The 25,201-nt window shown below is 45.2% G+C and overlaps 2 protein-coding genes across 6 annotated transcripts in view; both read right to left on the bottom strand.

Moving 5' to 3' along the window:
* Positions 1-66: 66 nt before the first annotated feature.
* On the bottom strand, positions 67-16,884 carry LOC139385628 (tubulin-specific chaperone cofactor E-like protein). Of its 4 annotated transcripts, none has more exons than XM_071130854.1 (10): positions 16,828-16,884; positions 10,433-10,551; positions 9,417-9,481; positions 6,478-6,711; positions 6,149-6,288; positions 5,781-5,962; positions 5,245-5,501; positions 4,959-5,085; positions 4,079-4,195; positions 67-3,815 (listed from the first exon to the last, which is right to left on the bottom strand). In XM_071130854.1, exons 2-10 carry the CDS (start codon positions 10,435-10,437, stop codon positions 3,431-3,433), a joined length of 1,512 nt encoding a protein of 503 aa, XP_070986955.1. In that variant the 5' UTR covers positions 10,438-10,551; positions 16,828-16,884; the 3' UTR covers positions 67-3,430. The 4 variants fall into 4 exon arrangements, with proteins under 4 accessions (XP_070986955.1, XP_070986952.1, XP_070986953.1 ...); XM_071130851.1 differs by having other exon boundaries at positions 6,478-6,651; XM_071130852.1 differs by lacking the exon at positions 10,433-10,551 and having other exon boundaries at positions 6,478-6,651; positions 16,828-16,847.
* A 1,766-nt stretch (positions 16,885-18,650) lies between these two features.
* The window catches only part of LOC139386153 (tumor necrosis factor alpha-induced protein 2-like), a 37,123-nt gene continuing 30,572 nt past the window's right edge, over positions 18,651-25,201 (bottom strand). For both annotated transcript variants that reach the window (XM_071131607.1, XM_071131608.1), the window contains exons 10-13: positions 24,410-24,532; positions 24,055-24,210; positions 23,073-23,194; positions 18,651-20,257 (exon numbers count right to left, since the gene is read on the bottom strand). In XM_071131607.1, coding sequence (XP_070987708.1) covers positions 19,975-20,257; positions 23,073-23,194; positions 24,055-24,210; positions 24,410-24,532 — 684 coding nt within the window. In that variant the 3' untranslated portion in view covers positions 18,651-19,974. The remainder of the gene's footprint in view (positions 20,258-23,072; positions 23,195-24,054; positions 24,211-24,409; positions 24,533-25,201) is intronic.

Below are 25,201 nucleotides of genomic sequence, written 5' to 3'. Positions count from 1 at the left end.
TGGTTGACACTTCAAAATGTTTGATTTGGAATTCAGTAATACCACATAATTCACACACCCAACACCATACAATATTTAATGCAAGAGTCAATGAGTTAAATTAAAAGGCGCATGTGTGTCCCTTGGTTACAATTCCTTTAGTTTGTTTCACAGCTACCAAAGCTGATGAGAATAATTTAGTTATTTTGCATTCTAGCTACTCACACTGCAGCGACCAATTGTCTTTTTTTTGTCATTCAGCAGGGGGACACAGATAATTCACATAATACAAATCATAAATCTACAATCTGTGTCATTGAATGTTTTATCACCTGCCCTGCCTCTTATGAAAATAATGGTTTAGAAGCCAGCATAATCTTTAACAGTATTGTAGCAGCACCTCTATAAGTCCCATGCCCTAAAAAAATATGTGCCACATTGATTTGGATTTATAGTGTTGCAGCGTATTTGTGCTGAAATGGGGCCAGTTGTTTTGTAACTTCCACCAATGCAATGGGAAATAAAATAACTGGGACTGGAAACAATACCACAGACAACTTCATAATAAGCCAGCCTTACAAAACGGAGGCTGATAGCAATGACTGCATTGATCTTGTCTATGTCTTCCAACATCTCACAATCAAAGCAACAGTAGAATAATTGAATGCTGCACTGTAGAAAGAACACTACTGTTTATTCTTGTATGCATCTTTCTCTACACAGGTAAGTAATATGGAGTTCAGAGGACTTACATCCGTCTGCTCATTTACCATTCAAGTTGCATTCGATCATGTAAACTCATAAAGCCATCATTGAATGATCCATGTTCCACACTTATATTTATGCCACACAGATATACCTTTTCTAAACATTTGCATGTACTGTAGTAAGCACATTTGTACAGCACTGTTACATCCAGGAGGCAGACAATCAGAAAACAGTCTCTATACTGGTTGAACTCATGGAACACACATATATCAGGTGTTTAGCATCACGCTAATTTCGATGTAGCTAGCTGCCCAGTTTACCTAGCCTGTAATGGCTGAAATGTTCAGATTATTTTGCCACACATAAACCCATTCCCTTCAATAAAACAGTAAGTGGTACATTACGTTAAGTATTCCTTTCTTCTTCCCACATTTTACACAATGATGAGAATACACTGGGTTAGGTTGAATAAGCAGAAGGTTTCTTACCTACAACACAACAGCAGGAGATATATGCACTGTACCTGATTATTGTGGACCTGCATAATGGCTTTATAAATAATTTGCAGTTCAGGATAGGCACTGACCCACAACAATGATAAATATATTTACTACTCCGGAGCAAATAACACATGAATGAATTCTAAAGCATTGGCTATTAAAGCCAGACAAGAGTGAGGTGGTGACATGGAATAGATCAAAGACAGGTCCTTCACACTAAAACATACCGATCCTGAACGTAACTAGTGCACCAATTCAGTGTGTGCTGACACTACTAGGGAAAGCTCATCACACAAAAATAAATCCATCAAAATGTATTACACATTTTTGCACTTCAAACATGTCAAACTCTAGCAGATATAAGTTGATAACTTGATTCAGAATCCTTCAAATGTGCAATGTTGAAGCTGATGAAAGTGAAACAAAAACATTGCAGTAAGAACTGCACGTCCAGGAAGCAATGGTTACAGGCTCAGATGACTGTCACGTGCCACTAGCCAATAGCTGATTCAATTTTCCTTTAAATTACTGTACTGTGCCACTCTCAATTATCACACTAAGCAGTGGTGCCTACTGCCTACACTAAAACGATACTTCAGAAACCATTACATCTAGGCCTATGGCATTATCTAAATGTACATGGAGCCACGACTCCAGATTCAAATGAATGTTTTATTCCTTTACATTTGATTACATCTTTATCCCTTTACACAGTGTCCCTCTCAGTCGTAACATTCGTGCATTAAGTGTGCCTGCCAGTGCATGCTGACTCCATTAAAGCATGGGTTCACTAACCAAGGGAAGCGGTCTAGGCCACATAAAAAGATCAGGCCTAATGGACCCTTACTGCGTATTACTATGCAATGGCAAAATCAATACAACAAGCCGTATAAGATATATTGCTATGGTCTAACGGTCGATCTCTTGAGAGGTCTAACTCTGCTAAGTGCATCTTCCAATACTTTACTGTCTTCCAAATCAGACAATGACATAAAGCTGACAAATTCTGTACATTCCAGGGAAACAAGCAGCGTGGAAATTGGGATTTAAAGTGGCGGTGCCCCTCAGCTGTGAAGTACCAAGCAATGCCTTAGTTCTACTGTCCCAGCTATTGACCTAGTGACCTTCGCCCCCCGCGATGACAGAAATAACACCAAGCATGAGCCTCTACACGCAAGGAAAATGCGTCAACAATGCAATGAATAGCACACAAGAGTTCATACAAATCTTTGGTGAACACACAAAGCCTCTTGTCTGCAATAGACCTAAAATACTGTTGCTCTGGCACAGAAGCAAACGTGTCAATAGGTGTTCAAACGTAACCTAGACCTACCGTGTACTGACGGTCCCCGACAGTGGAAGGATCCACACGAATGCAAAAAAAACTGAACACACACTACATAAAAACATACTTCGCAAAGGACATTGTCATGCAGCACTATATGGTACATCAATTTTTTCAGCCAGAGGCATCAATAGCCTAAAAACACTACGGTACAACTGGCCAAAGAAAGACAATTTGAAAACTCAAGGTGATTTGAGTTTGAATAAGACGTATCTTCCAAAAATACTCATCTCACTGAACACTACTTAGAATAACTAAACCTAACTTAGAATAACCCATCAAAAATGATGGCTCGGTCTTGTGAGGAAGTGGAATGACACAGCGCAATGAATACTTCCATTAGCTACAGTACAGTCACCCTAGTACACTCAAAACAGAGTCTGTGGCACAGCAGTATACCATATCCTTTAATCAACATCCTCTGCATACCACAGGGTATGCAAAGGGGAGATTGATTGTTTTAAAGATAAAAGATACACTAGTTGTACTCTGCAATATCTCCTGTGCTCCTCCCCTGAAGATAATACTTTTTAGGAGTCAAGGGCAGAGGTGCTACACCAATACGAAGAGGGGACTCAGTCACACAGAATATGCACACCTTTAGAGGGCAGCATACAAGACAAATTTGTTGTGATTAGTTGGTGTGTGTGTGCATGTGTGGTGCAGTGAGGTGAAACACAACAAAGCCAGTCAGAATCAGAGTCAGAGTCGCTGTTATTCCTGATAGTGTGTCCCACACTGAATGTAGAACATAGGACGGGCGAAAGGAGGGGTGCAGGGAACTCTTCAGACAAGATTAGGATGGGGAAGGGTATGAGCATAGAAATATAATTACTAGAACTGCGCCCCCTTCAAATCAATGTGCCATGATAGGTGGACCGTTCTAGTAATTATATTTCTATGGCGGGGGAGTTAAGGTTTTGGAGTTAAGGTTTGATAGTGGTTTGGCAGTGGTGGTAGTCCCCCGGCCAGCTTTAGGCACCACCAGGAGTTCGTCTCCGTCCTGGATACTGTAGGAGTGGAGGGCTCTGGTGTGGTACTTCATCTCCTCCGGTCCAAAGACACACTCCTTGTCGATGTAGTAAAGACGCATCTGATTGGCCGACAGCTGCACGACTGTCCTCAGCTGTTTCTTCAGCTCGGCCACAGTCTGGTCCAGGCGGATACTCACCTCCGCCACCTTGTCCTCGCAGTGCACCTCCACCTTGGCGTGGCAGCGGGGTCGAAGGTCGATCTCAGCCAAGGGTTCCAGCTTCCCGTATTTGGTCACCAGACAGTGGTACCTAGAACGGCAGGTATAGACGGGTTTAGCAACACACAATCATACTAAATATACCACAGTCATCTAGACTAAGTTATTTAACATTACGGTTAGGTGAGGTTACAGTCATTATTTTTAACGAACATGAAGATTTTATTTTGAATGTGCACATTTTAATAGGCAACTGATACTACAATTAAGCCAGTAAAGTACGTGCCAAATTCTATTGAATGGATATATGCAGTCTCATTGGATCAGTTAAAGGAGTAGCATAGTGTGGTATACCTGTAAGGTAGCTCCTCCTCTGGGTAGTCGACATGGTAACGGATGAAGAACCTCTCGGAGTCCTCTCTCTCCCCATCTGTCACCACACTGCCATTGAGCGAAGATACAGAGGGCAGGCTGCGAGGATAAAGGGTGAGCTTTTCACTATCTAGAGATATATGGCACTGTTGCAGTATTGTGTGTGTGTGTGTGTGTGTGTTAACGCAATGTCACAGTGAGTACGTTTACATGCAGAGGAATAATTTGATATTAAACTGATTATGGCAGTAGGCAATAGTCATGTAAACACCTTACTCTGTTTAGCATAATTGGCTCAAGGACAAAATTGAAGTAAGCATACACCGATAAATACACCTGTTTTTCTGAATAATCTTTCTAATTATTAGGACATATAAACAACTTAAGTGGCGTTCCCAGCGGTGTCTTTGATCTGCACACATGCCAGCACCAGCAGAGTGAGTCTCCCGCATCAGAGCGAGTGAGGTGAGTTCGGAACAAATTAACGTATCTGTCTTAGAAGTAGTTTTCACATACAAAATGTACATGTCCGACCTTCGGATGAGAATTGCTTCCCAAAAACAACATGGTTGCTGTGGTAGAATGTTTATTTCGATTGCCGGTGTTCTGCACTTATCAGAGTCCCATCAGGCAGCCTGATTTCAGATGTGTCCATGGAAACAGGGTTGTTAGGGAAATTGTTATCTCCAGCAAAGCATGTAAACATTATTATTCAAATTATTATATTCATCTGACATTCCACAATTCTCACATTATTGTGTGCATGTAACCGTACTCAGATAAAAACTAGATCTTTCCACTATTTGTGTGTTGAGGTCTGTGTGGTTGCCTCACTCACCCAGTAGCTCCCAGAGAAACTTACTGTGATACCATGAGGCTCCGACGCTCCGTGTTGGTATAGGTCTGCAGTAAGGGAATCCCCTGCAGCCTCACATCTTCCAGTTTAGGAAACTGGTTCAGCTTCTCTATGTCCTCCCATCGGTTAAGAGCTGGCACACACAGAGACGCATAGGTGACCACACACCCACACCTTATTAAACACATTTCCATAAACAGTCAAACAGAATGATCTTTACATTTGTGCCCCGGCTCTGACAAGAACTGAAAGGAGTCCAAGGACAGTTTCCAGTGAAGGCTCTGGTTGATACCTGAGTTGTGCAGATTGATGCTGCGTAGGTTGGGGAAGAGGCGTCGCAGCATTTCTTCTGAGTCCTGAATGGAACTCAGGTTGCAGTTGGACATGACCAGAGTTTCCAAGCCGGGGAACATGGGGCCAATCTTGCGCACCTCGGCCCAGTCCTGCAGGTTGTTGTCAGTGATGTGCAGTAGGCGCAGTGTGGGGCAGGGCACAGTAGAGGCTGACACGGTGGTGTACTCATTAAGGCACAGGAACAGCTCTTCCAGCCTGGCGGGCAGGGCAGGGAGCAACACAAGGCTCAGTATAGAGACCATTAACTTTTCTTAATGCTTCTACTGTAATGTACTAGCTGCCTGAAACCTGGACCTCATAACAGATGACCACTCATTACTCTCTCCAATCCACAATACTCGAGAAGGACACAAAATCCCTCTCACTGGCTTGGGAAAACACATTTCTCTCTCTTGAGAAGTGAACAATCAGAAGTTGACTTAGATTTTTTTTTAAAGGTGTTCAATAGCAGTGTAGCATCAAGGTTTATCTTACTCAGGCATCTCCCGTGTTAGTACGAGCACCGTGTTCCAGGATACTTGAGTGTTGTTGAGGACCAGGCGTCGGACTCGGGCAAAGGCCTTAGCACCGCTAGGCTCCAAGACAACCTCACTTAGCGGGTTGGAGCTCAGGTTGAGGAAGTCCAGGTTGGGGATGTTTGACACAATCTTACTGATCTGAAAGGAGTGGCTTCAAACTTAGTGTGACATCCTCAATATAATGATTAATGCATACATGTAAATAGCTACAAGGATATGGGTGAGATTGCATACTGGTAGAGGAATTCTTGTACAAAGTTACTATGAAATGTACCCAATTCTTGTTTCCCATCTTGGCAGAGTACCCTAGTTGAGCCTACCCACCTCATGCCAGTCCTGGAGCTTGTTGTGGGACAAGTCGAGCTCCATCACGTGGGCACAGAAGGCTGCGATCTCTCTCTGCTCTCCCGCATGGCTGATTCCACAGCCAGCCAGGACGAGCACACTGGGAAGGTTCAAACGATCTGGAGAGAGAGAGCAGAATAACTTGAGGAAACCAGGCCTATCTATACCACTGCTCAATCATCAAAATCCTCATCATCATCCTAACTGAGCTGCTGAAGAGGAAGGAACCTACTCAGGGATGCTAATGGCGTTTTTAAAACAGGGTTCAAATGGGTAAAACTGTGGATGGATCATATCGAAGACCTCACCTTTCATGGGTGAGCCTTGTGGGAGAGTTGGCACTACCACCACGCCCATGCCGGGCCCTCGGCGGTACGGGAAGTTCTCCGGGCTGTACTTCTCGCTGAGAACCTGCATGAAGGTGCGGCCCTCCTCCTCGGGTGGATCCACGGCCCCACTGTCCCACATCCCCTCTGGGTCGGCTGGGTCGCCGAAGTGGTAAAAGAGCCAAACACTCATAGAGGTTAGCTTGGCAGGGTCAGCTGGCTGAGACAATAGTGGAAGTCATTCACCTTCACGCCCACATCCAATCCCTCGGAGGGGCTCGGCCATCACTGACATTAGCCTGACCCGTTTCCCCTTCTAAACAGTTATGGTCATACAGTGCATTCGGAAAGTATTCAGACCCCTTGACTTTTTCCACATTTTGTTACGTTATAGCCTTATTCTAAAATGAATTGAATTGTTGTTTTTCATCAATATACACACAATATGCCATAATGACAAAGCAAAAACAGGTTTAGACATTGTATTATATTAAAAATTCAAAACTGAAATATCACATTTACATAAGTAGTTAGACCCTTTACTGAGTACTTTGTTGAAGCACCTTTGGCAGTGATTACAGCCTCGAGTCTTCTTGGGTATCATACTACAAGCTTGGCACACCTGTATTTGGGGAGTTTCTCCCATTCGTCTCTGCAGATCCTCTCAAGCTCTGTCAGGTTGGATGGGAAGCATCGCTGCACAGCTATTTTCAGGTCTCTCCAGAGATTTTCGATCTGGTTCAAGTCCGGGCTCTGGCGGGGCCACTCAAGGACATTCAAAGACTTGTTCAGAAGCCACCCATGCACTGTCTTGGCTTTGTGCTTAGGGTCGTTGTCCTGTTGGAAGGTGAACCTTCACCCCAGTCTGAGGTCCTGAGTGCTCTGGAGCAGGTTTTCATTAAGGATCTCTCTGTACTTTTCTCTGTTCATCTTTCCCTCGATCCTGACTAGTCTCCCAGTCCCTGCCACTGAAAAACATCCCCACAGCATGATGATGCCACCACCATGCTTCACCGTAGGAATGGTGCAAGGTTTCCTCCAAATGTGACACTTGGCATTCAGGCCAAATAGTTCAATCTTGGTTTCATCAGGCCCGAGAATCTTGTTTCTCATGGTCTGAGAGTTAGGTGCCAAACTCCAAGTGGGCTGTCATGTGCCTTTTACTGAGGAGTGGCTTCCGTCTGGCCACTCGACACAATCCTGTATCGGAGCACTACGGGCAATTCCTTCGACCTCATGGCTTGGTTTTTGTTCTGACATGCACTGTAAACTGTGGGACCTTATATAGACAGGTGTGTGCCTTTCCAAATCATGTTCAATCAATTGAATTTACCACAGGTGGACTCCAATCAAGTTGTAGAAACATCTCAAGGATGATCAATGGAAACAGGATGCACCTGAGCTCAATTTCAAGTCCCGTAGCAAAGGGTCTGAATACTTATGTAATATAAGGTATTTCTGTTTTTTTACATTTAAACATTTGCAAACATTTCTAAAAACCTGTTTTCGCTTTGTCATTATGGGGTATTGTGTGTAGATTGATGACGGGAAAAAAAAGATATAATACATTGAAGAATAACGGTTTCTATACTTTCCGAATGCACTTTACAATACATACCAGTCTTCACTGAAAAGTATGCTAGTCACATACGACACATTCCATTTTCAGCTACAGTATTTCAATCAGGCATGTTAACAGATTAGATCAACTAGATTATGGGGTGGCAGGTAGCCTAGTGGTTAGAGTGTTGGGCCAGTAACCGAAAGGTTGCTGGATAGAATCCCTGAGTTGACAAGGTAAAAATCTGTCATTCTGGCCCTGAACAAGGCAGTTAACCCACTGTATCCCTGTAGGCCGTCATTGTAAATAAGAATTTGTTCTTATTCGACTTGCCTAGTTAAATAAAGGTTCGATTTGTATTTCTTTTTTAAAACAGTTACTATTTTACATGGTCAGTCAGTTGATGCTGCTTGATATAAATGCCTTGGACACAAAACAGACAGAGCATAATTATTGGTATTTCAATATGTATTTCCCTTTAAGAGGGAAAAGGAGCCTCAGTGATAATACTAAAGAAGGGAGTGACGGAGGGAGTCGTCTGTCCTAAAGTCCTTATCAGTAAAACGCAGTGAGACTTGCCATTTAAACTTTAAAGCCCTCTGAACGCCTGAAGAAAGGGTAGGCCTCTCCCGGTGATTCTCTTTTTATGTACTCGAGACCAAAAATGTATTAATTGAAAAAGTGGATAGACTTCTGCTCTTTGGCCATAATATTTCATGTTTAACCAACTGAGCAGGCAAAGTTTGACATTATCCGGAAACACTGATGACATCATCTGGTGTGCATCATGTGATTTTAAACAACTATGAGCAGGCAAATGTTAGTAGTGTTTGACTACAAAACATAAAAAAAATGCTGGCTACATAAATAATGTTGAGGTTTTACTGAAATGAAAGTTATAGTATCAAATTAAAGTACTTCACCGGCAGGTGTAGGTCACAGTAAACACTTTTCCACTTTTGCTTATTTATTTCAACTCCTGTTGTATACTCATCGTTTCTAAGTGTTTATGGTCGTCACTGAGTGTAAAATGGTTTATGTTCCACAGTGTCATGTTGATAAGTACAAGAGAACGGAAATGAAATGCTATAGAAATATTCCCTATGATGATGTGTTCTTAAACAGTGGAATTTTCCTATATATCTGTTATATTACAACAACCATAAAAGGAAATGATAGATTACAGTATCCATAATATACTTATCATTGTACAAAACTGGCACGTTGTTATTATTAGGCTATTGACTAATATGATTTTAAATTATGTCCTTAACATACATGAGTGTGAGGAAAACAATGGGTAGTATAAAGTACAATGACTATACAGGAACAAGTGTGCTCTGTAGGCTAAGTGTCTTACCTCCAGCAATGTTCCTCTCCACCAGTCCACTATCACAGCTCATTGTGGGTTTCTGCAGAGAAGGCCTGTCAGAGGAACACAGTTTTTGGAATTAAGGACAAGTCATGTGCTGGTGGGACGGACTTGCAAGTAAAATTAGTATAAAAGGAAGTACAAATCTCTCTTACTCCCATAGTTTGACTCTAGATGGATAAACCTGTTTTGGCATGGACAGTGCCATTGAGTGCTTACACCATTTTAAAGTAGTCAACTGGGTGGGACTTCATATGGGTTAAGGAAGGATCACATGATTGTATCCAGGTCATCGGGATTATACTTGTGAGCAAACATTCCATAACTGTAGGCGGCAGTAAATTGCTAAACCTTGGACTTACACCTGTTCATTCAAAACACACTCTAGGTGGCAGTATGCACCTTTTCAGTTTTTTTTTGCCAAAATGGACTACTTCAAAATAGAGATGCCTCAGTGGAACCAAAGATATTTATAACTAACCCAAAATCAAATTTCCAATGGGAGCAAATTAAGCATAGTGGGCAGAACAAGCAAGGAGGTGGGCAGAGCCAAGCACAAGCTAGAGAGATCCTATTGACGCATTCAATCATGTATTTGCATATTTCCATTAGGGAACACCTCCTTTGAACAGTGTGCAATAACTCAATTTGCCATTGCACTCCTTGTAAACAATGCCATTTATTTATTTTTTTAATCAAAGGGTCAAGTCTACAAAGCTTAGTGCACTCTGTTCACAACAGATTCTAGTTTAGGTGAACTTTAAACTGTATTGAGATTGGGCTTTTCTTCAATGAGAACATCAGCAGAATGTCGGTCCGGTTCCCATCTCGGTCCATGCTCTCCCACTGCCGACCACTGGGCTTCCTGTCCTCACCCATATTTGATTGATACAGCTGATGAAACATCTGGCTCCTTGATCTCTGTGATGCCGCTGCCTGTGCGCACACAGACGCCATAATGGGACATTTATAAAGATGATATCTCTATCAGTCTCAATGCTTACTCCATAGTGGCTGGCTGGGCAGGGGAAGAGAGGCTGAGCCCTCCTCCTTCAGACTTCTCTCCAGTGAGGGGCTGCTAGGTGAACAGGAGGGACACGCAGGCACCACGTGAGAGTAGACACTGGAATCAAAACAAATCATATGTCACGATCGTCGTAGTGAGGAGACCAAAGCACAGCGTGATGTGAATACATATTTTTTAATGAAAGACGAAAAAACACAAAGTACACTAAACAAACAAAATAACAAGACGACCGTGACCACTATCAAAACTGAGTGCAAACATGCAACATCACATAGACAATAACCCACGAAATACCCAAAGAAGATGGCTGCCTAAATATGGTTCCCAATTAGAGACAACGAAAAACAGCTGACTCTAATTGAGAACCAATCTAGGCAACCATAGACATACATAAACACCTAGATAGTAAATGACCCCATAAACCTACAAAACCCCTAGACAGTACAAAAACACATACATCACCCATGTCACAACCTGACCGAACCAAAACAATAAAAAAAACAAAGAATACTAAGGTCAGGGCGTGACACCATATGCAGTTAGGCATGATATTCAAATGACATTAAAGAAATCTACATAAATATATATGCATTGTTGACTTGTTAAAGCATCACTTTGAGGAGCAGGTCAAATAAATATCTGCATGAAAAGGAATTCAGATGGTAAACTGGCCTAGGCTTAATAACTATATTAGTTTGAGTAGGCTATAGCCTAGTTCAGGGATCATCAACTAGACTCTGCCGCGGGCCGATTTGTTATTGGGCAGATGGTCAGGGGACCGGAACATCATTACAAATAATTTGTAGACTGCAAATTGACAGAAACAATCCCAAACAGATATAATATTTGACTAATGTCACGACTCCCACCGAAGGTGACTCCTCTTCCTGTTCGCGCGGGGGTGGTTGTCACCGGTCTACTAGCTGCCACCGATCCCTTTTCCCTTTTCTATTGGTTTTGTCTTATTGGTTACACCTGTTTCTTGTTTAGGTTTTTAGTTGGGCTATTTAAGCCGGTAAGGCCCGCCTGCTCTTTGTGCCGGCTTATTTTTCCCTCTGTGTTTGTGTGTGGTAGTGCGTTTCAGTTTTGTTTTTCTCCGGACTGGTTAGGTCCTGGTTTTGGGCCGGTCGTTTATGTGCGCCCTGTATTGGCGTGTACTATTTTCTCTGTGCCGGAGATTAAAGTATTGTTCTGTACCTTCTGCACCTGACTCCGCACCCACTACGCCTAAGTGCGTCACAGAAGCCCGCACCATCGAATGGAGTCAGCAGGAGCAGCGGCCACCCCCCTTCCATCGATGGAGGAGCGCGTCCTCCATCATACGTCCATCCTCCATCAAATTGGGTCGGCGATGGAGCAGATGATGGAGCGAATGGACCGATGGGAGAGGAGTGGTCTCCCCACCTCTGCTCCAGCTCCTCCGATGAGTCAACCCACTCCTCCGGCGGCGCCCGGCTCCAGCGCACTACGTCTTGCGCCCCGAGGGAGTACGATGGAGCGGCAGCTGGGTGCCAGGGGTTTTTACTCCAGCTCGAGTTGTACCTGGCTACCATGAGGCAGACTCCCTCGGGCGAGGAGAGTGTGAATGTCCTCGTCTCCTGCCTGACGGGCAGAGCCCTGGAGTGGGCCAACGCTGTTTGGAATGGTCCAGACTCGGCGAGGGATCACTATCCAGAGTTCACCTGCCGTTTCCGGGCCGTGTTCAACCACCCTCCAGAGGGCCGAGCGGCGGGTGAGCGGCTATTCCACCTTAGGCAGGAGACGAGGAGAGCGCAGGACCTCGCGTTGGAGTTCCGGACCTTGGCCGCTGGGGCCGGGTGGAATGACAGGGCCCTGATGGACCACTACCGGTGCAGTCTCCGGGAGGACGTCCGCAGGGAGCTAGCTTGTCGGGACGCCACTCTCTCCTTCGACGAACTCATAAACATGTCAATCCGGCTGGACAATCTGCTAGCTGCCCGCGGGCGTTCAAAAAGGGTCCTGTCAGTTCCACCTCCTGGCCCTCCCGCTCCCATACGTTGAGTTAGGGGGGGGGGGGGCGCATCGAGGGGTACCGGAGGAGGAGGCTCCTCCTGCACCAGCTGTGGTCGGAAAGGACACACTTCCGACCGGTGCTGGAGGAGCCTGTCTGGGAGTCGAGAGGGAAAGCAGAACACTTCTCGGTCACCCCAGGTGAGTCAGCATCAAACTCACCCAGAGCCCCCTGTTGGTCACATGTTTGTATTATTATTTTTCTTTAATTTTCTCCCTCTCTCCAGCATAAGGCGCTAGTCGATTCAGGCGCAGCTGGGAACTTTATGGATCGCGGACTCGCCCGTAAGCTGGGGATTCCGCTGGTGCCGATAGATCCACCCTTCCCCGTGCACTCCTTAGATAGCCGACCGTTAGGGTCAGGGCTGGCCAGGGAGGCCACGGTTCCACTGGACATGGTAACGCAGGGGGATCATAGGGAGTGGATTAGTCTGTTCCTTATCGATTCACCTGCGTTTCCTGTGGTGCTGGGGGTTCCCTGGCTGGCCAGTCACAATCCCAGGATTTCGTGGAAACAGGGGGCTCTCCAGGGGTGGTCAGAGGAGTGTTCAGGTAGGTGTATGGGAGTTTCCATCGGTGCCACGTCGGTGGAGAGTCCAGACCAGGTTTCCACTGTGCGCATTCCCTCTGAGTATGCTGATTTGGCTATTGCCTTCTGTGGCTATCGCCTTCTTCCAAATTACCACCTCATCGACAGGGGGATTGCGTGATAAACCTCCAGGTAAACGCTGTGCTTCCCAGGAGTCACGTGTACCCATTGTCACAGGAGGAGACGTTGGCTATGGAGACCTATGTCACGGAATCTCTGGGACAGGGGAACATTCGGCCCTCCACGTCCCCCGTCTCCTCGAGTTTCTTTTTTGTGAAAAAAGGAGGGAGGTTTGCATCCGTGCATTGATTATCGAGGTCTCAATTCCATCCCAGTGGGGTTTAGTTATCCGCTACCTCTTATCGCTACAGCGGTGGAATCATTTCAAAGAGCACGTTTTTTCACGAAACTGGACCTCAGAAGCGCGTATAATCTGGTGTGCATTCGGGAGGGAGGTGAGTGGAAAACCGCGTTTAGTACCACATCTGGCCATTATGAGTACCTTGTCATGACGTATGGGTTAAAGAATGCTCCAGCCATCTTTCAATCCATTGTAGACGAGATTCTCAGGGACCTGCACGGGCAGGGTGTGGTGGTATATATCGATGATATCCTGATCAATTCCACCACACGCGCCGCACGTGTGTCTCTGGTGAGCAAGGTGCTTGGTCGACTGCTGGAGCATGACCTATACGTTAAGGCTGAGAAGTGTGTGTTCTCCAAACGAGCCGTCTCCTTCCTGGGTTATCGCATTTCCACCTCGGGGGTGGTGATGGAGTGTGACCGCGTTAAGGCCGTGCGTAATTGGCCGACTCCAACCACAGTAAAGGAGGTGCAGCGGTTTTTAGGGTTTGCCAATTACTACAGGAGGTTTATCCGGGGTTTTGGCCAGGTGGCGGCTCCAATTACCTTACTGCTGAAGTGGGGGCCGGCGCGTTTACGGTGGTCGGCAGAGGCGGACAGAGCCTTCAGTCGGTTGAAGGCGCTGTTCACTGATGCTCCCGTGTTGGCACACCCGGACCACACTTAAGCGTTCATACTGGAGGTGGACGCGTCCGAGGCTGGGGTTGGAGCCGTGCTATCACAGCGCTTGGGTACACCACCGAAGCTCCGCCTCTGCGCTTTCTTTTCGAAGAAGCTCGGTCCGGCGGAGTGAAACTATGATGTGGGGGACCCGGAGTTGTTAGCTGTGGTAAAGGCCCTGAAGGTGTGGAGACACTGGCTTGAGGGGGCTAAGCACCCTTTCCTCATCTGGACTGACCACCGTAATCTGGAGAATATCGGTCAGCGAGGAGACTGAATCCGCGTCAGGCAAGGTGGGCTATGTTTTTCACCAGATTTAGGTTTACGATCTCGTACAGACCAGGTTCCCTGAACACGAAGGCCGACGCGCTGTCCCGTCTCTATGGCACGGAGGATCGGCCCATCGATCCAACTCCCATCCTTCCAGCTTCTAAACTGGTGGCACTGGTGGTATGGGAGGTGGACACGGACATTGAGCCGGCATTACGGTTGGAACCTGCGCCTCCACAGTGTCCTACAGGTCGTAAGTACGTGCCGCTGGGTGTTCGTGATCAATTGATTCGGTGGGCTCACACACTACCCTCTTCGGGTCATCCTGTTGTGGCGAGGACAGCGCGGGGTCTTAGGGGGAAGTACTGGTGGCCCACCTTAGTTAGGGACGTGAGGTTCAATGTCTCTTCCTGTTCGGTGTGCGCTCAGAGTAAGGCTCCTAGGCACATGCCTAGAGGGAAGTTACAGCCCCTCCCCATTCCACAACGGCCATGGTCTCACCTGTCAGTGGACTTCCTTACCGATCTTCCCCCGTCTCAGGGGAACACTATGATCCTGGTTGTTGTGGATCGGTTTTCTAAGTCCTGCAGTCTCCTCCCGTTGCCCGGTCTCCCTACGGCCCTACAGACTGCGGAGGCCCTATTTACCCACGTCTTCCGGCACTACGAGGTGCTGGAGGACATCGTCTCTGATCGGGGTCCCCAGTTCACATCCCGAGTGTAGAGGGCGTTTATGGAGCGTCTGGGGGTCTCGGTCAGCTTGACCTCCTGTTATCCCCCCGAGAGTAATGGGCAGGTGGAGAGAGTGAACCAGGAGGTGGGTAGGTTTCTGTCAGAGGGGGGGGTACTGTCATGACCCCCACCGAAGGTGGCTCCTTATCCTGTTCGGGCGGCGCTCGGCGGTCGTCGTCACCGGTCTACTAGCTGCCAGTTAGAATGCTTGTTACTCAGTTGTAGGCATACTGTATGTTATTATCAGGTACTACTTTGTGCTGAAGCACTATGTTAGCCAGTTTACATCCCTTTTCTGTTGGTTTTGTCTTACACCTGTCTTACACCTGGTTACACCTGTTTCTTGTTTAGGCTTTTAGTTGGGCAATTTAAGCCGGTAAGGCCCGCCTGCTCTTTGTGCCGGCTTATTTTTCCCTCTGTGTTTGTGTGTGGTAGTGCGTTTCAGTTTTGTTTTTCTCCGGACTGGTTAGGTCCTGGTTTTGGGCCGGTCGTTTATGTGCGCCCTGTATTGGCGTGTACTATTTTCTCTGTGCCGGAGATTAAAGCATTGTTCTGTACCTTCTGCCTCCTGCACCACTACGCCTAAGTGCGTCACAACTAAAGCATAATCGTTTCAAACCTTGCATACAATCACATGCTGTATCTCTCTATTATGCGTGGCAATACTTTGGAACATATTTACAAAATTAAAATCACTCTGGGCTGATTTGCTGGTACTTTCAGTCTTTTATGTCCAACATTGAAAACATTTGTTGGACATTTTGCATAGAAAAATTAAGGGGCCAAATAAAATGACAAGCGGGCCGCCAGTTGGGAAACCTGGCCTAGGTGATGTCACTGACATTTGATCATGTTTTATGAATAGCTTGGCTCTGATGAATATCAAGTGGCACATAAACTGTCCATAATATGGTGCTGTTAGCTTCAGAATAGAGGGAATAGAAGGACCAAATTACATATCTGAACCTCTGTTAAAAAGCTATGGTCATAAAATAGGTTGTGAGAATAGTTAGTCTGGTCTCAGATCTGTTTGTGCTATTGCCAATTACATTTCTGTCATTGTCAAGCCAAACATTATGTTTGTGCAATCCATGCCAAATACCTGTCACTCATTCTGTGAGAATAGCTATCTAGCAAATGTTTTGCTCAAATTAAGTATTTTATATACTAGCTAGTACTACAGTACAGCAAATGTACATAATGAGTACTGCAGAGAGCTAGCTAATAATATGCCAATCATACCAGGGACAATTACGTGCAGATGGACACGAGCACGAAAAAGAACACGAAACAAGAACCGTGAACGGACAACGGTACGTTAGAAAATAAAGATGTCAAGCGTGAAACGTATTTTATAGCTAGGATAAACGTCGAGGATGATTACACCGTTATTTCATAAACGTTACACATAATCATTCTGTACAATTTGACTGTAGCTTTCACCTGCTAGTTATCTGCAGGATCAGTGGTTTGCAATCTGACAATTTATTACGATTACACTAGTACGATTAGCAAACTAGATCAGCTAACCAAAACGTTACATTGCATCTTCTCCTCTTCGAATGGTCACACTGGTCCAGACTCCACACTCAGCATCATTGAATGACCCAATATAAAGACAATGCATCAACATGGCACAAATACTATTGTCATAATACGATTGCATTAGCTAGATATAATCCAAAAGCAATAGACATACATGTAATATTTTCGCATTTCCAAACTCACCTTTATTGACCTACTCTGTGTAAATGTCTTGTTGTTGATCCAGCTGTCATTGCCCCCCCTCTCATCCCGGAAATGACGTGGCTTAATGAAACGTCTGGATATTTTCCTTAGATCGTGGATGCGCAGCTTTGAACAGTATACATGTCTTTGAATACATAATTGGTAATAATAACCCATTTTGAGTCATAAATAATGCTACTATAGCTGACTAGATTTAACACTGGTAATGATGGAAAGGCTTGACAATCAGTTTGCTGACGAAATATGTTGCATCTATCTCTGCTAAAATGTGTTCAGAGATATACTTCCTTCTCTTCTTGCTGTTGCATACAAATACAAATTATGAATTAAGTTTGATGACTTTGACGGGGCAAAAGCTAGTACATTCACTTGTTCATGACAAGTGTCACTGAAATTCCCTTGACTGGCAATCACCTTCTTGCCCTGTCCTGCACCGCACTCTCCTGGTAGAGAAGCTTGTTGTTTTGGTTCAATCCGAAGAGGCGCTGTCTCTACTGTCACTGTACTGAACATCCCAGCCTAGTTTCATACTAGACGTAACATAGTAAATGTATATTCGAGGCACTCAAATTAGTATATTAGTTTTGATACTGTATGTTATTTTTGGTATGGTTAAATAAAGCAGATGGCTACTTAAGGTAAAAATTGAAAGGAGGATGGTTGGTCGGGGTGGATGTATAACGCAAACGTCTAGCAACCCAAAGGGTGCATGTTCAAATTTGACCAACTTTTCAACTGTTTAATACTTTTTAGCTACTTTACACCTACTTAACATGTTAGCTAACCCTTCCCCTAACCCTAACTATTCGTAACAAATTGTAGGTTTTGCATATTCGTAATTTTTTTTACTTTAGCAAAATCGTAACATATCATACGAAATGGATGATGGAAATCCACAAATTACTACACCCCATGTGAAACATAGCATATCGTACTAAATGGAGTGTCTCGGATTTATGTAAAGAATAATACAAAATGCTCTGAGAGAAGATTGAACACCCTGGTGGAGTAGAAGAGAGCCAGGGCCTGGAGGGCCACCACTGTGTACTAAAGACACTGCAGGCTCAAATGGTTGCTGTTGATTTTGTTGTTGTTAAGGTAAATTACTGTTGTTACCTTACATGAAAGTGTAACAGAAAAGCTTCTTGGGAAAAAACGACTACAGGAAGTTTTCTCCCACTGAGTGGTGTACATTTGCCTCAACTAAACATTTTATTTTGCCACCTAGTTGGACAACAGGAAAGCTCTGTTTACTGAAAAATAGCTTCTCTGTAAGCATTATTAGAAGTCCTATACTCCTGAACCGACCATGCACTTTTTCCACGTTGCCCAAATACACCACATACCCATATGACCCCCCCCCCCCTGCTGTTTTCTTTCGGAAACCAAGCTTGAGTCTCGTCTCTGTAACACCCCTGGGGACTCTTTGGGTGGATGGGTGGAAAACAAAACAGAAAGAAATAGCATTGTAAAACACAAATAGATGCAGACCTACACACAACAGTTGTGCTGTAGCTTTCTAACACTGTAGTTAGGTGCCAGAAAACAGCTACGGCAGATGACTCCATCCAGACAGCGCATGGTAAGATCTGTCTGTGAACCTTGTTTTCCATTCAGGTTGGTTACCCAGGAGTTGTCAGCTCAGCTCTGTCAATGAAAACGTTACATGATTGGTTTAACCCTCTCTCGTCAACGACATAAAGGAAAGTGAACAGCAGTCCCTTCCAAACACTGAGAGGATTTGGGAGCGAGGTCCCATCAATATCCCATCCTTAATGGTCATTTAAAACAAAGCCAAAATATTTGATCTCTGTTGTCGTTTATTCTCATTTAATTTTATGATTTATGTACAATTTCAAGGTAGATCGATTACTGCATCCAGCTGTTCAATTATGGAACATCACAGGCAGGGTGAACCGATGAAACGTTTTAAATCAGTGTGTGACCACAGAACAGGTGGAGTAGTCTCAGTCTACAATGTCTGCTTGTTGGTAAAAAATAATAATAATAATACGGCTAATTAAAATAAAATAAAAAGGTGTATCAATCATGACTAACAATCTAAGTATCAATCTAATTATCTGAGGATTACAATATTTAAATGATCAACAATCATGAATAACAGTAATTATTAACTGTTTAATTTACAGAGGTAAAAGTACACATCTGAAAATAATCTTTATCTTAATCTTCAATGATGGCTGTCAGATTATTTTAGTCAGGGTCTCAGCATTTGACACAACCTGGAGAAAACACATGCTTGAAATGACTATACATTCGTTTGACTGGGATTTACAGTTTGACATTGATTACAAGACAATCAAACCACACGACAATAAATACGTTCATTGGTTGGTACATAAATAGGCTTGTTATGATGTCATCCATTCACACAGGCTTCAATCATCTCTTGAGTTGCTCAACATACATTAGCCCATATACTGTATATCACAAAATGAAAATAAACTATGAATCTTTTATTTTAAATACAATGAAAATCAGCACAGAGATGATAGATAATAAAAATGATGTAGTACCTTAGATCGAGCCTTTATCGTGACTCCAACTTTACCCATATCAATGTCAGCACGTTATGGGATTATATGTGACATTTTGATTTATTTTTTCCAAACAGTGCTCTTTATCAGTAGTACTGATTTAAACCATCGTTCTTATGTAACCCTCATAGTCACATACAGTATGTGCAGCATTAAGAATCTTCCCCAATATTTTGCTTGTGTCTCTTTCCACTGCCCTTTGTCAAAAGGAGTCAATACCCACAAACCACAGAGATTCAAGTCCACAAAGTTCTCTTAAATTGGTCTTTTTAAATTTGCACTTATGAAAGCTCTTCCCCAGTCTTTCTCTAGATGAGCAAGGACTAGGCATATCGCTCACAAGGGAAACAGCCGTCACACTTTCTTTATCTAGGTGGCTGTGAAAGGTGAAAGGTCACAACATGGCTATTCTTTCCATGTGTTGTTCCACTTCCTCAATGTGTTGTGCTGTCTGCCCCTGGTATCGGCACCATGTGCAGAACTTGACAACGGGCTCCATTGTGACTTGCTGTTAAACAGCTGTCTGTCTGCTTGAGTCATCAGAACGTTTCCAGAGCGGTTGGGGCCGTTAGAGCATGTCGTCGTACGCCTCTCTGACCGGGGCCCTCTTGGTACGGCGTGGTCTCAGGCTGGAGAAGCAGGAGGAGGCAGTGAGGGCGATGCGGCTCAGGCCCAAGTTCAGGCAGTGCACCTCGGATGTGACGGGCACCTCGGAGAAGAGGGCACGGTCGCGGGACAGCCGTGTCAGTGTGTCACTGTTCTCAATGTCCTTCACGATATTCAGGATCTCCTGGCGCTCCGTCTGCCGAGTCATCCCCCGGATGTTCAAGATGGCCGACACATGTTTCTTCCTGCAAACAGAGGAGGAGAAAGAGGGCTTAGTCTAGTTCATGTTTTGATCTACCAATAAAAATTGAAATGCAACAAAGATGTCATATAGGCCACATCTAGCCAATAAACATTGAGTTGAATTGAGAAGAGTGTATCTTGCATCACTGCAATGGCAGAGTCAACCATCACAAGGACATGATAAGGGTAGGAATAAAGAGAATCATGAAAATACATTATAGAGAGGGCAGTCGGTCTTGAGGCAAGTCACTAAGGAACAGGGAAAATTGGACAAAAGAGTTTGCAAAATACAGTTAGTTAGAGAACATTCCCAATGGTTGGCTCACACACTTACATACAAACACACACACAAAATGAATAAAACATCTGTCCCTGTTCGAGGGTGCCTGACTGTCCTTCAATTCGACACCTTGGTCTCTGGAAGTCTCCCTGCAGGAAAGCAGGAGCTGCTCTGATGCCGCTTCCTGTCTGTGGCGACACAAGCTGAGCAGCAGCACGAGGCTGAATGACAACCAGCTCTGAAGACTAAAAGCAGCCCTAGCCCTAGGACGATAGTAACTCCACCTTACCTGACACCCTAGACCCACTACCTTCAACACCATAGTGCCCTCCAAGCTAATCACTAAGTTTGGGGCCCTGGGTCTGAAACCCTCCCTGTGCAACTGGGTCCTGGACTTCCTGACGGGCCGACCCCAGGTGGTGAAAATAGGCAACAACACCTCCGCTACGCTGATCCTCAACACGGGGGCGCCACAAGGGTGCGTGTTCAGCCCCTCCTGTACTTCCTGTTCACCCATGACTGCGTGGTCGCGCATGTCTCCAAGTCAACCATCAAGTATGCGGACGACACAAAAGAGTTGAGCCTGATTTCCAACAATGATGAGACAGCCTACAGGGAGGAAATGAGGGCCCTGGCGAAATGGTGCAAAATGAAGGAGATAATCGTGGACTTCAGGAGACAGCAGAGGGAGCATGCCCCCATCCACATTGACAGGGCCGCAGTGGAGAGGGTGAAACGCTTCAAGTTCCTCGGCAGGCACATCACTGACCACCTGAAATTGTCCATCCACACAGAAAGTGTGGTGAAGAAGGCGCAAAAGTGCGTCTTCAACTTTAAGAGGTTGAAGAAATTATACAGATGCACAATTGAGAGCATCCTGTCGGGCTGTATCACCGCCTGATATGGCAACTGTACCATCCACAACCACAGGGCTCTCCAGAGGGTAGTGAAGTCAGTCCAACCCATTACCGGGGGCACACTTCCTGCCTTCCAGGACATCTACAGCACCCAGTGTCACAGGAAGGCCAAGAAGATCAACAAGGACATCAGCCACCCGAGCCATGGCCTGTTCACCCCTGCTACCATCTAGAAGGCGGAGACAGTCCATCTTCTATCTCCAGGCCATCAGACTGTTAAGTATTCACCACTATCCGGCCTCCGCCCAATACCCTGCCCTGAACTTTAGTCACTGCTACTTATCGGCTACCACCCGTACTCAACCCTGCACCTTAGACACTGCTGCCCTATGTACATAGTCATTGAACATTGGTCACTTTAACAATATTTGCATACTGTTTTACCCACTTCATATGTATATACTGTATTCTAGTCAAGGCTCATCCTATATAACTACTGCTGTACACACCTTTTCTATTCATATACTGTCCATACGGTCTACAAACACTATCATATACATTTATATTTATATTCCGGACAACGACATTGCTCGTCTAATATTTCTCAATTCCTTACTTCATTTTTGGGGGGATTTGCGTGTGTGTTTTTGTATTGTTAGGTATTACTGCACAGTTGAAGTTAGGAACATTAGCATTTTCTCTACAACCGCGATAGCATCTGCAAAATATGTGTATGTGACCAATAACACTTGATTTGATTTTGATGATGGAGCCTAAACTCAATTCCCACCATGACCAGTGACTATCACCCAAAAGAATACAACGATAAAGTGGTGGGCTTCTTGGCTTCCGGGAAACCTGAATTTAAACTTTATTTTCCTGTTAGCTACTACAGAGGCTTAACTAGCAGTTACATGAAACCAGTTGATTGCAATTGGTCTTTGGAGCGAATGATGCCATAAAACCAATGAGGGTATTATTCTACATAGTATACAGGATAGTATGAGACTCTGAAGGGTCAATATCTGGCACAGTTGCAAACATCAGGTGTGTACTTTACAGAGGTATTTAACATACTTACAATATGTCAAGGATTGTACGTTATAGTTCCTGTTTTCAAAAGGAACTGGGAGAACCCAGAGGGCAACGGTTAGCATTCACCAGATCCAAGTCAAGATTCCAAACAATACATGTGGGTCTGTTATGAGTTAAGGATGGAGACAAATCTTAATTTTAGAAAAAGATTCCATTGAGGACTGCCTCCTCACGCCTGTGTGTTCCTACGGGACTCTTTAGTAGCCGGCTGCCAACGCCAGGTTATGCTACACAGCTACCATGTCACGCCTGGGCAGGAAGTCCGTGTTTTTGCTTCGTCTTCGCCCAGGACCCGAGATGGACAAACGGACAAGACCCCCCCCCCCCCCCCCCCATCCTTTCATGTGCGCCAGCGAAAGCCAAACAGCTCCCCATAAAAATAAGGAAACGACTCAGCTCTTGTTTGCTTTTAACAAGTCCCCCATTTGCCATCCACAATCAAGATAGAACAGTAGCCATGTTTGTTTTGGGGTGTTTCAGTCAACCTGAGCTTTTGGAAATGTTGGTGATCATGTGGCTCGATGGAAGTCCTGAAAATATGACTGTCATTCCGCATAGGTGTTCGCTGCCTCCTGTGTTCCTTACCGAATGTCTGGGAACTCCCTCACCAGGACCCCCACCTCCATTTGGATGGAGGGGATGTCTTCCAGGAGGATGATCTCAGAGAGGTGTGGGATAGAACTGTCCAGCCAGGAGGAGGGAGATTCCTAAAGGGGAGAGATAGAGAGAGAGAGAGATGTGATCAGAATAGATCCTCTACACAGCACAGATGAGGATACAACCGTCTAAACAGGGCTATTCATGTTCAAATACCTCTGCAGCTCATGACAGGTCAACTGGCTATTCTCTGACTCAAAGCCTTTGAATCTAAAACCTTGGCAACGGATTAAACCCAGAACTAGATTACGTGGTTTCAAGTCTTAATGGTTACAACTAGATTGGTGATGTTCACACATTCGTTTGACTAGAGGGAACCATCAGATAACATAGACCCAAAACACCAAGGTTAGAAGTACAGCGACAGTATTGAGCGTGCAAACTCAATCCCCTGAGCATCAAAGTGACTCTGTTATACTGAGAAGACTAAACCGTGTGGTCGACCAGAGGTCCATCCTGGTCCTCCACTCGACCCGAAAGGCCGGTCAGGGCTTCTAAAGCCCAGGGCAGGATGCCAGACCACTCGTCTGTAAACAACGCTATCCTGTTGTCCAGAGAGGTGACAAACGGATGTTTTATCTAGAGCAAGGGGCGGACGCCACAGGGGAAGGATAGGGAGTGGGCTGGGGTGAGGTGATTGCCCACTTGTGCATACGGCCTGTCTGATCATCCATCTCTATCTCGGCTACAGTATCCATTCTTCACTTGTCTCCTTTGTTTGAACTCATCCGGAGTTGTTTCAGTAACCCTCACAGACAGGCCACATACCAGTCAAACGTGATTAATGAGCACACACTCGTGAGTGCAAACACACACACTCCCACACACACACTGTTTGTTGCGTCATGTCACAGGCAGCACTGTTGCTCTGACTACGCTTCTCTAATACAGTTGTTCTAGAATGGCTCACCAGATCTTTGAAGAGGACTTCGATCTGCTTGCCCTCGTCGCGCAGTCGCCCTGCCATCCTCTTCCTCATTCTGAGTGACGTGCAGATGATCCTCCCCCTCATGATGGAGCGCAGGTATTCCATCAGAACCCTTCTATGCACCTCTCCCACCAGGACCTGGGAGAACAAGGATAAAGATTGATTCATCCATTCTATCAACCAATCATCCATTCAGTCAATCGATAAAAAAACAAACCTGTGGCTTAGAATTAAAAACAGTAGCAGAACTTTGAGTTATTAGTGTACATTGTGTCATATGACCTTAGCACCTCTCCATGTTTACATGGCTCCTACTTGCTGCGTCTCTGCCATGTACCTGATAGGGTGGGCTGTCCACCCGGCGGAACTTCTTGAAGTGTTCCTTAATATGGGACTCGATTTGCTCATAGGTCTCTGTGTTGTTCAGCCACTTCCTCTTCACCAGCTTGTCAAAGAAGGGCTAAATATGGCCAGGAGAGGGAAAATGTGAGGGAGCGAGAGAGACAGGAAAATGGTGAGAGAATGAAGAAGAGAAGGAGGCAGAGAGATGTGGGTGTGGAGACGGCCACGTTACCTGAGTCAGATCCTTGTTTGATGCATAACTACACTGTCTGACTGGAGCTGTGTCTTCCTATCAGGATGTGTGGGCCATTTGGACCAAGAATTCCATAGATTGTGACTTCCTACCCGACGACAACAGCATAAAAAATCCCAGCTCGGTCAAGAGGATGCGACATGCGGCTCTGTGCCTCTGGAGGACTGGCAGTGCCCGTCTCTATGGCGGCTACTGAAGAGGAGTGGAACTTCATAGCCTGCCAGTAACTATGTGGCATGCTGCCAATCTAATCTTATTTAACCATGTTTATCACATTGGAGCGTCTATTTTAGGGCCTCAGTTCCTCAGCACATCCCTGAGAACTTTGAGGGCAAGCCATGAGGAGAACACTGATAAGATGTGCTTTATATTCTGGGACACTTGGCAGACAGAGGGACGCTTGAGGGTGTGTGTCTGTGTGTGTGTGTGTGTGTGTGGGGGGGGGGGGGGGGGGGGGGGGTGTAAACGTTTCACTATTTTTGTGAGTACCAGGAGTCATCATAAGAATAGTAAACCAACTAAAATTCAGAGAAG

The sequence above is a fragment of the Oncorhynchus clarkii genome, chromosome 27 (genome assembly GCF_045791955.1).
Source record: "Oncorhynchus clarkii lewisi isolate Uvic-CL-2024 chromosome 27, UVic_Ocla_1.0, whole genome shotgun sequence".
NCBI classification, from domain to species: domain Eukaryota; kingdom Metazoa; phylum Chordata; class Actinopteri; order Salmoniformes; family Salmonidae; genus Oncorhynchus; species Oncorhynchus clarkii.
The sequence above is the reverse complement of the archived record's forward strand: the minus strand, read 5'-3'. Positions and strand labels throughout refer to the sequence as shown.